At 40.2% G+C, this 14,748-nt stretch overlaps 2 protein-coding genes across 2 annotated transcripts; both read left to right on the forward strand.

Moving 5' to 3' along the window:
• The first annotated feature begins 1,167 nt into the window (after positions 1-1,167).
• tcf15 (transcription factor 15) lies at positions 1,168-2,210 on the forward strand. The gene is made up of 2 exons (XM_070910962.1): positions 1,168-1,647; positions 2,148-2,210. Exons 1-2 carry the CDS (start codon positions 1,168-1,170, stop codon positions 2,208-2,210), a joined length of 543 nt encoding a protein of 180 aa, XP_070767063.1.
• Positions 2,211-9,733: 7,523 nt separating this feature from the next.
• On the forward strand, positions 9,734-13,001 carry LOC139289559 (uncharacterized). The gene is made up of 5 exons (XM_070911186.1): positions 9,734-9,811; positions 9,969-10,097; positions 10,230-10,449; positions 11,318-11,484; positions 12,696-13,001. Exons 1-5 carry the CDS (start codon positions 9,785-9,787, stop codon positions 12,729-12,731), a joined length of 579 nt encoding a protein of 192 aa, XP_070767287.1. The 5' UTR covers positions 9,734-9,784; the 3' UTR covers positions 12,732-13,001.
• The last annotated feature ends 1,747 nt before the right edge of the window (positions 13,002-14,748 follow it).

Here is a 14,748-nt window from a genome sequence, read left to right on the forward strand (position 1 = left end):
ATGTCAGACTCACACGAAACAGTAAACTGTAAAATAACTCAAAAGCAAACTTTAGTCCCTAAATGCCCTTAAAAGACTCTTTAGCTTATACATTTGAATTTTGCAAGTTTCTAATAATTCTCCTGGAGAAGAAACATTCATTTTATACTCGAGGAGAGTTCCCTACATCATACACATACAGGCAGTGGTCAAATATACTAATTGTAACTATACATTTACTCAAGTACAGTTTTGAGGTTTGAATATTTTCATTGTATGCAGCTTTATACTTATACTACACTTCTTTGGAAAATATTATTAATATATATATTATTTGTATTGTACTTTTTACTCCACTACCACTTTATTTGACAGCTATAGTTACAAGTTACTGATTAAAATTCTACATACCAAATATTTGATCAGTTTATAAAAAAATACATTTTAATAGACTAAACTAACCAACATTATATAAAGTAGTTAGAAATTAGCGCCTCTCTGACCAACTATAACACTAATATTCTACTTATACGTCATTACATGAGTAGTAGTAATACAATATTCAAAAATATTCCACTCAATTGGGGTTTCCTGCATAATAATACTACTAGTAAAAGTACTTTTACTGCTAACACTTATGTACTTCTACTTTTTAGATTTTTAATGCAGGAGTATTTTTTTTATCTATGTTGTATTGCTTCCTTAAAGGATCTGAATATTTCTTCCACCACTGAATACATGTATAATTTACTGCTATACTATGTCATACTGCAGTCTGCAATAGTTATAATAATTTTCTTTTTAAAACAGAGATAGAATCTGTAATCACCCTAAACACACAGTGCCAATATAATCTAATAACATGCATGTCTAATGATTGTGCATTTGTGATTTATAACAGTGTGGCATATTTATGGTGAGTTATTGTTTGTGTACAGTCTTTTCACTGAGAGGTTACTGTAACACTGTGCTGCTGGCAGCTCCTCCCATGCAGCTATAAGAGCCCGGCTGACCAGGTAGTCAGGGGCCATCCTTCAAATAGGCCACTGCAGACTGACTTATGAGAAGTCGGTCAGCTTTAACAAATAAGTATTTTTCAGTTAGTGGTTTTATGCAGCCTTTGTGCTATTTTGAGATGTAGGGATAGTCCCTGAGCTGGTTTTCGGACTGATCTGACAGAGGATTTTAATGATGACTTTCGCCATGCTGCGGCCCGTGGCGACACACTTGATCTACTCAGACTTCACCGTCACGTCCGAGGATGATGAAAACCGCAGCGAAAGCGACGGCAGCTCGGAGCAAAGTTACTGTGGCTCCACCGAAAAGCGAAGTAGGATTTCATGCAACCTGGAAGGAGACTCCACGGTGGTCGTGAAACAGAGGAGCGCAGCCAACGCCAGGGAGAGAGGCAGGACCCAGAGTGTCAACACCGCGTTCACAGCCCTTCGGACTCTCATACCCACCGAGCCGGTGGACAGAAAGCTCTCCAAAATTGAAACTCTTCGACTGGCATCCAGCTACATTTCCCATCTGGCAAACGTGCTTCTTCTCGGGGACGGCGTCGCGGATGGACAGCCGTGCCTCGGCCCGGTTCATGCGCAAGGAGAGAGCGGGGCGCAGCAGCCGCGGACCATCTGCACCTTCTGTCTGAGCAACCAGAGAAAAGGGGTACATGCTGTTTTACTGTATATCCGTAGTCAAACCGGCTTATAATCCAGTGCAGTTTAAATACTACTGATGTGCTAAATATATAACAGACATGACAACGCGGAACAGGCTCATCCGCTTCATCATGCTGTTTGAGACGGTTTCGTCTAATGCAGAAACTGTTTATCCATCGTGAGCACTTCTGTGTAACTTCATTACATATTTATCATAGTTTTACGCATAAGACGCTCTTTTACGCACTGCACGCGTCTTGGCGCTCGCTGTAAAGTCCTCACACAGTCAGATGTTGTTTTATTCTTATTTTTGACTTCTGTAAGAACTTCATTGCAGTCTGCAAAACACAACGTGATATACAACATAATTAGTAGCTTCCTCTTGTTGTAGAAAATAAGCATTAATTATGTCTTTATTTCCCTAGAATGAAATGCAAGGACTTGTGGTGCAGTTAAATAAAATATTGTTGTATGTTTATATGACTGAGACATGCCTTTGTTTTCCAGATAAAAGATGGCAAAGACTGTTTTAAAATGCGAGGGCTGGGTCCGCTGCGAATGAGACGCTGACTGAAGACCAGTGAATGATTAGCAACCTGAAAATCCTCAAAGACTTTCTCAGGGAAGAGTCAAAGCTGGTGTTACACAGCACACACACACACACACACACACACACACACACACACACACACACACACATGCTGGATCAAATGATGGAACCGATGAAGAGACTATTTATACTTGACTGAGAAATGTAAGCATAAGCCTTTCAGAGATGCAGTGCATTTGTTTGAAACTTATGAGTTTTGTCCTTTTTTTCCCTCCAAAGGTTTTAAATAAAATTTATTTTATCAAAATAAAAGCGATTATTTTCCTGATTTCTGATTTTGGTAAAATCTGGTTTCTCCTGTGACAACAAGAAACACACGAAAGCTTTCAAACAAAATGAAGTTGGCCATTTCAAAACACGCTTCAGGTTGTGGTAATGACTGGGACATTGATGTACAACTAAATACACGCAGACTATATTGATGAAATGGGCAAAAGAAAAAATAGAAAATGTTTATTTCTAGGACCAACGTTCTTTTGAGAACTCTATTTGAAGCAAAAAAGGTGCTCCTATAATATAAGAAGAAGCTCAACTGCGGTTTGGAAAGTGGCTGTTCTCAACCAAACTCCCCTCAACATCTGACCACTTAAAATTATGTAAGAAACTTAAATGTCTTAGATTGACACGTAATGCTCAATTAACATATGTATTTATCTTTAGCTCCATTTACAAATATCTGCTACATCTTAATGACCAACTAAGAGGGATAACATGTCTTTTATGTCTTTATGGAAAGATGTCTCACACACACATTTCCACTGTTTCCAGTGATGTTGCCAAGCCGTTGTTTATGAAGCCAGCAGAGTCACAGCAAAGGTTCAGGGTTTCTGGTGTCGATGACTGGTGTGTATTTTTTTCCAACTCTCATGATTGGTGTTTTTTGAAGTCTGCTATCGATTAGTCACGGCAAATAGTAGCCCACACTCTGCTAGGAGCCCCCGACACAGCTGTTGGTATGTCAGAGGGATAAATCACTGCTGCGGGCCCAATGGACAGGGAGAGATGGGGTGAGAGGTCGGAGGTCGCGGTGGAGCACAGACGTGAAACCCCGCTGACATGCAATCATGGCAAAATGATGCAAATATAATGCTGGCGTTGGTTCTGAAGATAACTTGTCTTTCTGTGACTCATTAGTGGATTAATTCACGTGTCAGCAGAGGTTGAATTTTATACTCAGGCTCTTACTATCACTATCATCACAGCAGATAATTACTATTTTATTTATTTTCTTACAGTCAACTGCAAAAGTCAGTTAATTGTCTTCTTTTATATTATGTTGCAACATGGTGCAACATAGCACAGAGCCAATTCAGACCCCTTTCACTGGGAAACATTTCATAACTGCTGAGAAATCAGGCAGCTGAGCAGAAGCAGCCCAGTCTCCGCGGGCCTCTCTCTGTCTTCTCCAGTCTTAAGAAGACCCTGTCATGATCGGTCAAACAGCTCAGACACACAGACAGCTGAGCCCCGAGTTCCTGTCTGGCATCGCTTTGAATCAGACTGCAAACTTAGTCCTCAAAATGACAGAGGGAGGCTCCCCGGTGACACAGCAGTCTGTATGGAAAGTGAATTTTGAGGCAGTTAAAGGTGAATGCTGGGGGTCCAAGCTCCCCTCAACCACCCTCCACCCCCCCACCCCCCCACCCCCCTTTCCCTCTAGCCCTGTCAGGCTAATTGGAATTTGCTGTGCTAAGTCCTCCATGCTCTGGGCCCGGGCCTCCTCAAATGGCTCCCCGAGGCTCCCCCAGGCAGGAAGATGTCACGGAGGCACAGGAAGGGAAAACAAACGCGCAGCCGACCTCTCCGAGGAACTCTCTGTGCGACGGGCTTTGGGTCAGCGCCAGTCTTGACATCATCCGGCGCTGAGACCCAGATGTACAGCTCTCTGGTGGTACTTTTGAGCGCGAGTGAACCCACAAATTCAGAAGGAGACCTTTTTTTTTTTTTTTTTCAAGATGACACATAACAAATTTATGTCAGAGACCATCATAAGAGGTGGGGGCGGGGGGGCAAAGGCAGCAAATAAGGTCAGTGTGGATCTGTTTAACATGTCTGACAGACGTGGGTCCACCTGGGGAACACTGCAAAGGTTTACTGCTTCACTTTGGTGAGTTTTTACTCTTCCGTGGATGCTCGCATCTCTTAATCCCAAAAGAGGTTTTGTGCAGGAAGAATTTCAGATGAGATGAAATGAAGCTAGACGACAGTTCCACCTCCTCCTGCCTTTTGTGACCTGAGATGAAAAATGACCTTGCCTATTATAGTGTTGTGTGTTGTTTTCTGAAAGAACAAAACACGTTACTTCTCTTTACTCACCTGTGTAACTTTATATAAATAAACATAAAGCCAAGAAGCACAGAGAGATGCTTTGTGCTTCCATCCTTCCTTTTGTCCTGCACACTAAAAGTCAGTGGGTCAATATAGCACAGAGGCAATACTGGGTTAGATTTACCCAGAATCAATTGGTTGTTTTGACCCAGTGTTAGTGTTATTTTTTTATATTACTGTTGGGTTTATCCCAACTAAAATATTGCTATTTTGACCCGGTGTTAAACACAACAAGCTCAAGTTTTCTGCAAAGCATTCACATGATTCCCTTTACCTTTATTTCTTTCACTCTGTGAATTTGTACATTTGTAAATTATAGTTGTTTTTTAGTTTTAGTAGCTTTTTTTTTATAACAGTCTTTATTGTTTTTATTTATTATATCTTGATTTTCTACTTATGTCTCTGTTGCACTATCCTGTATGCTGCTGTCACAATGCAAATTTACCCGCTGAGGGATTAATAAAGGATTATCTTATTTTATTTTATGTTAGTAACAATCTGTAGCAAATAGTGACATGTACGTTTTAAAAAGAGCGAGAGCATTTATAACAGTTTGCAGCCATATTTTAGTTTGTAATATAAAAACCCACGGGTACTGGGAAACTCATTATTGTGTTGGAGCTATATTGAGCCACATTTGCTGAATTTTGACCCACTGATTTCCACCATGTGTGGGATTTAACGCTGATAAATAAACCAAATAAAATGGCAGCAACACATTTTATTTGATTTTCAGAAGATATGTGTACATGATTTGGATTCCAGATGGCTGCACAACAGCAATGAAGTTCAATAAAGTTCAGCTGTACAATAAAGTTCACTTTAGAGTAAACCTAAAACAATACTGAGTGTGTAAAATGTGTCTTTATGTTGCTCATTGAGAAGCTCAGTGCTTTTTTTGCACATTACACATTGCAGTTTAGTGTTCTTGTCTCTACCTTTTGGAGAGTTATTCATGCATAAATGTGGAAGAAACTGACATAATCAAACATCTCAGCCTGTTCACGTTGAACAGTTATTGATCTTAACGAACAGAAGAGGAAACTGTCACATTCAGGAAGCACGGTTTAATGAATCCTGTTGAGCAATGGCTCCATGAAAACATCTTTACAGATTAAACACAAATCACTGCTCTGACGGCTCAAACGTGTTCCCGTTCTTGCCTCAGCAACAGAAGGAAAAAAAAAAAAAGAGGCTAAAATAGATGATCCAGAAACAGGAAGGATGTAAAGCGTTTTTTCAACCTCAGCTGGGAGCGCAGTCCTGATTCCCAGATGGGTGCTTACCTTCAGCATTTTGTAGTCTTGCCAGAGAGCTCTTGTTAGAAACAAACCTGCACATGGTAATATTTTAATAGCTTTTTGCTCTCACAGCCTGTTTCAGCATGCTTCAAACACTCACTGGCTGGGGATGTGGCCCCTCGCTCCACCTGCATGTCAAAGATATTAATGGTTGTGAGTCACTTTGTGGCTCAGGACTCAGATACCTCGCTTCCGATTTTACTGAACATGACCACTTTTCCAAAAGGAGGAGGAGGAGGAGGAGGAAGTCTGTCTGCCCGGCCGTCAGCTGAGCTTCTGTGGGGGTGAAAAGCTTGTCTGAGGAGCGGGTTGTCTCTCCTCAAAAACACAAGAACAATTGTTTCCATGTGCCAGAGAGTTTGGCAAGGCCTTCAGACAGAGGGAGGATGATGGAGGTCTGTACAGTGAAGAGGATGGGTGGGTGTGGGGAGTTGGCAAGAGGAAATCCCAGAGATGAAATTAGGGAACAATACAGTCGTAACGCAGCTCTGTTCTGCCGCAGGCTCGGACAATCAACCCCCAGCACTCAGCAGCCTGCCAAAGCCCAGAGGCAGAGGTGAGAATCCAGCAATACAAACTGAAAGGTGTATTTTTTTTGCTTCCTTAAACAAACAATTGAAGAGGCAGTATGATGCAGCTCTGCAGCCTCAGTTCCCTCACAAAGATATGAATCATTTCAGCCAGTTACAGTCGTATTCAGCAGTACAGAACAAATGTTTTATCCAAAACAAATGGAGGATCAAATCTTTTTATATGCTCTATATATTTCACATATCAGTCAATTAAATCTGGTGATTTTTTTTTGGCCATTTGGGGGCAGCAGGAACAAGCTGTGAACACAACACGGACATATTATCGTCTTATGAAGTTGATATGGCGAACTTGTTGCCTATTTTAAGCCTATTTTTAGCCACGCCGACAGCATGGCTGCAGGGCAGTCCACCACAGACCGAAATATCCCAACAACTGTTGCATGTATTGCCATGAAATTGTGTACAGACATTCATGGTGCTCAAACGATGAAGCCAACTGATTTTGGTGATCCCCCCGACTTTTCCTCTAGCGCCACCGTGAGGTGGTTTTGAGAAAGTTGTCACAACAAATCTGAGCCATCCTCTCTTTAAGGGATTTGACATCCTCTCTGATTCATAGATAAAGGTCACAAAATGAGCTGCAGCTGGTGAAAATGTGTAATAAATGCTCTTAATTCTAATATCCCATAAGCTGCCTCTTGGTTCCTGGATCTTTGCAGTTTGTCTCTGCTTTTATCACATGAAGCTTTTATTTTATTCTGTATTGCAGGTAAAGCACCACTTTTAATTTAACCAATTTTCTTATTGTGTTTTTATTGTGTTTATGTTTTTATGCTTCCTTGCTGCAAAAAGAACGTTCCTCTGTGGGACCATAAAGACTTTATATGAACTGAAGTGAACTGAACTAAGAAGTATTTGATTTATTTTGGTTTCAGTTTAGAGTTTTGGTTTTACTGGATTTTTTAATAACCATGTTAGCGAATGTTTCTCCTGACAATACAACACTAAAATTCTGTGTTAAATTAGATAGAATTATCTCAAAATATAATCTATCAGCCTCTCCAGCACTGAAACACTGGTGCTGTTACGGCCCATCAAAGAGCTATATATCTGTCAAACCCCAGTAAACATGCACAGTCTTCATGGGAAAGTCTGCGTGTACAGGACCTGAGGGAGGGATGGCGGAACCATTGGGACGTTTCATTTCGGCAAACAGAGCAAACAGTCAGAGGATTTCCTCAATCAGAGGCTAAAGAGTGTGCAGTGAACAACCTCGCTGACAGAAACATGGAGACCTACACCAGCAGCTGGGCGTGCTAACAACCTCTGGGATTTACTGTGGCGTGCAACACCCTTTAACTACAACACGGAGAGCCAGAATCAAACATACATGCACACATCACACGTGCACTCACTCACATTTACACCAACAATTAAACCATCGGAGAATCAAGCTTCAGCAGTTTTCTGTCACTGAAGTTAATAACTATTTCCTTATAACACATAGTTTGTATGACTGTAAAATCCCCTTGTGCTTGATTAAGATGTTTAACTAAATGCAGCACTGGAATATCAGAACATCTGCAGTGACCCAGCAAGTGAGAAAAATGTGGAGTATCATGCTTTTGTATTTGCTGTTTATTTCTCATGCTGAGATTAACCCGCTGTCATAAATCTAAACCGCTCACAGCTGCAGTTACCGGCGTCCAATAGGAAGCAGACAAAAAAAATCCTCATTTCCACTGATGTTCTGTGGTAACATCAGTACATTTCTACGTCCCTGCGCTCGTGGTGCCAGCTGCTGCTGAATGAGGCATTGTTTAATGCAGATGGTGGAGTCCGAAGACCTCACTCTTCCCTTTTCCATAAAGCCAGTCTGCTATTAATAACCGTATATCAACCTCCTTTGTCAACAAGAGCGACACATACAAATAATATGCTTGAAGGGAGACAATGGGGAGTTCCCTGCAATGAAAACAACAGGATGAGCTAGCCTCAAAACAGTGTGTGTGTGTGTGTGTGTGTGTGTGTGTGTGATTGATGTAAGACAGTCAGTCTCTTAGAGAAACACCTCACTGACCAGCTCAGTAAAGTCTTTCCGAACCTGTAGCACCAAAACTCTTTACTACATCTATTTTATGTGCAATAACTCTATTTTATTCAAATACACCACAAACTGCCTAGATACCCTCATACAGCCTAACACTTTATATTATCCTATGCTTTAACTTATCTTTATTCTCACATGTCCAGTGTCTTCTGTTGTTTTATCGTTTGTTTGTTTGTTGGTTTATGGACCTCTCAGGTTGCAAATGTCTGTTTCACAGTGTGCTTTGTTGCAGTGATGTCACAGTGTACTGACACACCCTGGAGTACATTTCATCACTGCAGCGAGGTGAGAGGTCAAACTGTCAGTATGCTTCATCAGAACTGCTTGTCGGAAACACCCACTTCACATCGTGATTGGTCAGCTGTGCGAAGATGAGAAAGGAGCCAGGGTTTGAACCTCTCTGTCAAGCTCTCTTTTTTTTTTAAAAATTGCAAAGTAACCTTTTCCGTTACTGTCATAATCCCCATATTTAAACAATTTTGCATCTTGTACGTCTCCATGACGACTGTCAAGTGCGGCCAGGACAACAAGTCAGAGGAAACTGTTCTTTTCAAGCATAAACCATTGGAGGTCAGCAAATGTTTGAAGATTTTGAGGGGGTGTTAAAGGAGTAATTCAAAGATTTAGCGTTGCACTTCCATAATGTTGGGGGACTCACAAGAAGCAGATTTTAAAAAGAACGGTCAACATTGAAGCAGCAGAGGTATCCTGACGTTTAGTCCCTGTTATGGGTCAAGACCCCCAAAAACACTGGATCCTACAGTTTCATGCAACTCATCTTTGTGTCTTTCATTAGAACCTCTTTTAAACACCATTATACCAACTCAGACCTTAGAAAGCTCCATCCAGGGCCACAGAAGACATTATACAACTGTTTTCACTGACTGAGTTTTACTCTCTGTAGCGAGTCCTCTGAACTCCCTGTGTTTTGGTGGAGTGCCCCTTTAAGTTCCTCTTTAAGCTGCTTTGCTGAAAAGAAACATCCTCTTCTGGGGCAATAAAGATCTGAACTGAACTGCTGGTGTTGAGGAAGTGACCCAAAACTCAAATGTTTTGTCTTGTCCTACAAAAAAACGACATGAATATGACTCAAAGTAATAGCACAGTAGCGCCACATGGTGGCAGACCATGAATGCCTACTAATAATACTTTCAGCTGAAATGTGCTACTTTACCAGGAACAGGAACTCCATTTCAACTGAAGTGAGAATAAGAAAACACCACTTGTTACAGCTAACTCAAGTGATAGCTGAAGTGTAAAAGATGTCTCTGAAGGTATTGATCATTAAGGTGAGTTAAGTCTGACTTTTATATAATCCTTAAAAATAAAACTTATAACATTTTATTATTTTTTATTGACAATTTCATCCACTAGACAAACAAAAGTAGTTCAGTGAATTGATGCTGTGTACACTAATTTGAAATACTTGATTACCTGAAATCTCAGCTTCTGTTGGTGGATTACGCAACCCAGAGTCTGGCAGAAATTCATGCAAACTGCAATGACAATGTCACGCTGATGTGCCCAGATATTGACATCGACAGAATGAATTTTCTTTCAGTTTCATGGTTCAAGGTATGTCCCCCATTTCAGGCTTTCAGACTTAAATGTTGCTAAATTTAGGCCAAAGAGTTTGTTTCATCTTGTATATTGTGATGTTCATTTCATTTTATATGGAAATTACTTTTTTATTGTTACTTTGAACAGCTAATCAACCAGAACAGACTTGGCATCATCAGGAGAAGTAAAGCTGATGAGGTCACGCAGTACTACAAGAGCGAGTTCAATCGTTTGGCCAGTTTTGGAGAGAAATACAGTCTGTTGATCCCCCATGTGATGCACGAAGACTCAGGCACATACGAGTGTGCCATCAGTGCAAATGTAGGGGGTAAAAACCTGAATTGCAGGGTGGTTCTAGCTGTTGATGGTAAGCTTTGAATTTAATTGCCACTATACTCGGCAGGATATACAATGCCTCTCTGACTGAATTTGAGCATCTGAACTCAGCTACACAAATTATGTTGACACGTTTTTTCATATTTCATCTCTATATTTTGGATTTCTAATGCAGTGACAAGATGTTTATGGCTGTTGCAATTGAAATAGGTTATTTCACTTCATATTTGACAGTTAAAGGAAACAGTATGCAAGTTTCAAAAGTGTTTGAAGTCTACAAAGTCTACTTCTCATTGTTGGTACATGAATGTCATCAATGTCACAGTTTCCCTGTAAACACTTACAAGATTAAGATTAATGCCATATATAATAAGAACATACCATATGTCATATATAATGCATGGTCAGATCTGTATTAATCCAAATAGTTTGACAAAAAAAGCAACATTATGTGTTAAATTCATCTGCCGAAAAGAAATTTATAACTCCAAACTTGTCTATTTTAACCTCTTTTCTGTTCCTGCAAACAGTCAACGTGCAGAGCCACATCAAAAAACAGGAAACACCTTTTCAGTTCATCCATCACCTCAAACAAACACAATATTTTTCTTGCCACTGTGACATTTATGCATCTTCCACACAAACACATTCTACCATTCATTCAAAAAAAAAAAGTCTTCCAACGGAAAAATCCTACTTCCGCTTAAAAAATAATATTTCACGTAAAAACAGAGAATTTCAGTGTAGAAATTTGTGAAATTGTCGGCTGAACCTTTTGAAGAAATAAGGTTTAATCATAGATGAGATACACTGTGATAGACTTCTACCAGTCTGGACTGAAATATGTAATTTGTGCACTGATTTCTCAAATTCTTGTGTTTTATTTTGTCTAAATACAGTGTGTGTGACCCAGGCGGAGCTGACAACAATGACAAATGTGTTGAACACGTCTCACTCCAGCCTGCTCTGCCCCAAACAAGCTGAGGACCTACCAATCATGTGGAGCATCATAGGCTATGTGGCAGTGGGTGTCACCAAAATCTTCTTATGTCTAATCAGCATTTGGGTAAATAAACTCCATTTATCTGCACACACTGTATGAATTTGTTACAGGTAATGGAGCAAACATGGTCAGGTCAAGTCAATTTATTTTCTGAGGATGTGACAAAAGTGCTTTATAGATATATAATTAAAATGACACGAAATGGAGAGGAGGAATAGCTTTAAAAACATATAAAAGAATCTTAAAATCAAGTCTATATTCCAGTGTAGCCTTTCCGATATGGTTAAGGTTGCATTCAGGGGAAACATCATGGTTTGAGTTAAAATGAGTAATAGATAATGATAGTGGAACGGAAAAATTGTGGTCAAAACATTCTTGTTTAGCAAGAAAAAAAGGTGTCAGCCAGCATTTGACACTGAAAACCCCAGACCTCATCTGGTTTGAAGGGGAAGTACAACTGCATCACAGTGCTTCCTAAAAACGGACTTCTGTGGGAGCATACATGCATATAATTCAAAAGAGATATGTCCTAAAATGAAGCCTTGAGGAACACCACGAAAGGTGCAGAGGAAACAAACAGTTTTCATTCCTCATTGAGCCTTTATTTACCAGCCACATGTTTGAGAAAGTCAATAGAAAGGTCAACCATGTCAAAGGCAGCAGAGATATGAATGTAAATCAGTGTCAAAAAAATAAATGTAAGTGTTTTGACCCTGCAAGAGGAATCATGTAACTACATTTGAACAACCAACAGGGTCTCTCTTACTCATATACGTGAAGAACTGCTCACTTTTGGCAGTCAGTCTGAATCCCCTAATTCTCAAACAGAGCAGAGCGAAATCTGTTGGATTTGACGTGGAAGCGAAGTGTCATGTTAGACACCTGTTAGTGTAATATTTAGTGTTGTAAATTCTACCTTTACAGAGATAATAATGTTGAGTTTTGATTGACTGGACTACATTATATTGAGAGGTGTTTCTGTTGTTTTGCCCTGAGGGGGGAAGAATATTAGAAATACATTTCAGCATAATCCAGTCCAGTACAACACCACCACTGACTTATGTTTGTCTCTATGATGTTTGTCTCTGTGATGTTTGTCTCGGTGTAGCTAATTCCTCCTCAGAGGTGACATTTCCTCTAACAGCAGCCCGTCTCCACCTTTAGGGGCTTTTTTTTTTTTTTTTTACATACATAGTGGGTGGTCTTCTTTCCATTTGAATTACACACTAAAATCTATTTATTCTGTGCTGTTTTGTCTCTCTCTGGTCGTTCAGGTTATTCGAGAGGTTCATATCAGGTCTTCAAGATGACAGCAGTCCGCCCTGTCATGTTGTAAAACGACAGACAAATCCTCTAAAACAGCAATCAAAAGGGATTTTATTTTTTCATTTCATATTTATTGTACTGGATATTTGTGTATATTTTTCCATTAAAGTGTCCTCAGTTTGTAAAAATGTAAGCTCAGTATAAGTTAACTAAACAGGAACAGACATGAGCATATAAGACTTCTTTAGAGGAACAACAACCAGCATGCGCACACTGCTACATGTGTAAACAGCATACTACACTGTAGTGTATAATAACCGAATTGTGATAACTGATATATAACATTGAATCTTTGTGTTGACATTGTCCAGAGATTTAAACAAACTTCTGATATGTTAACAGCATTTTATTCATGTTTTTAATTGTGCTGTTGATAAATGCCTAATAACACATTTACTTTGTATGATAAAATGCAAGCTTGTGGTTTTCACCCACCACATGTTCCTGTCAAGTTCCCGTCAAGTTCCTGTGACATAACGAGCACTCAAAGAAAATGATGCCACTCTGAAAACAGTGACATCACCAATGACAAAATGTTTCAACAAACCGCTTTATCAGATTCATATTGTGGCTACGTCATCATTAAAACCAGTTTTTTTTTCTTTCTTGAGAGAATTATACATCTTTTATACATACATTCAATTATACATACAACATACGTCTAAAGCTTCAGTGATTATACGTTTTAACAGCTTTTCTGTTTGTACATTCAGATATGAGAGAAATGTATAGTTTGATATGGACAGTCAGTTCTGAAAGCAATCAAATACGACTGCGAACAGAGATTTCTGTCATATTCGGTGAATCAGAACAACACATTTTTCCAAAGTAATATAAAGTGAGGGGAGACTTCTTGTTTGATGGCTGAAGTCCTCTTGAGCAGAGTGCGGTTCCTGTTAAAGAAGTGATGTGAGAGTGAAAGCAGCCCGGCATGTCGAGATGTTGCATTCATGCTCCCCAGCCTGTATTGACTTTCCCTGTTGGGGACGTTGTCACAGCCTGCCTCTCTCCTCACAAGTACCTGACCCGTACTCACCTCCACCCCGGTTCGGCTCAGCTGAGCAGAGCTCACGACGCGCCGCGGAGCCTCTGGGGGTTAACGGCCAGAAGCAAGACCTGCATTGTTTCCAGTTTTACCTGTCTGCATTATTCCCTGCACGTGCCAAAAATAAAAGTCATTACCAACCATACCTGCCTGTATCTGTGCTGCAACTGGGTCCCATACCTACCCGTTACAGACGTAAAGAAATCCAGCAGCTTTTTATCCTGCAGACACCTGGAGTGAAAACCTACCAATCTTCTCAGAGGAGTGAACATCTACCGCTGAGATCTCCTCCTGGTTTACAAAGTCAGAATCACATACTCACTGCCCGAAAATACTGATTTGAGATCACACAAGAGGAGAGGCGCCTCAATGAGAGCAGCTCAGCAGGTGCGGACTGTGGAGGAAAATGTGCACAGATCACCACCTACTGGCACATCCTCAGACAACACCACCACAGAATCTGAACTGAATCATCAAGATTTGTTCCAGACAACTAAACTTTAAAACTGGCTTTAAAGAATTGAAATCTGTGGGATTTGGTCTGGGAAAATGATTCCACTGTGGAATAATTAGAAACTTTTACAGCTATTACAAAGGTACTGGCTCCTTTAATTCAGAGTCAGGTGGAGCACCTGATGAAGACACTTTAGGGTGAAGGAAAGCCAAGCCTGCATTGAGGATAAGTCAGGAAGCATCTATGGATGCTCTCTGTGATCGTTTCCAAGGTGATGGACTTCTATAAGCATCTCTTTACATCTGTTAAACTTTAAATACCTTCTCACGAGAATCTCCTCCTTTTCCTCCTGAAAGCAATGCCTTGTTTAAAGCTCATAATCCTGTTGTTTTATGAGCTACCAAAGAACAAACGCATTAACTTGCTCAAATCTTACATTTTCTGTAGTGCATCATGAGGCATCACAATCATCATGCATGCAACTAAAATATTGATTCCTAGT

The sequence above is a fragment of the Enoplosus armatus genome, chromosome 8 (assembly GCF_043641665.1).
Source record: "Enoplosus armatus isolate fEnoArm2 chromosome 8, fEnoArm2.hap1, whole genome shotgun sequence".
Lineage (NCBI taxonomy): Eukaryota > Metazoa > Chordata > Actinopteri > Centrarchiformes > Enoplosidae > Enoplosus > Enoplosus armatus.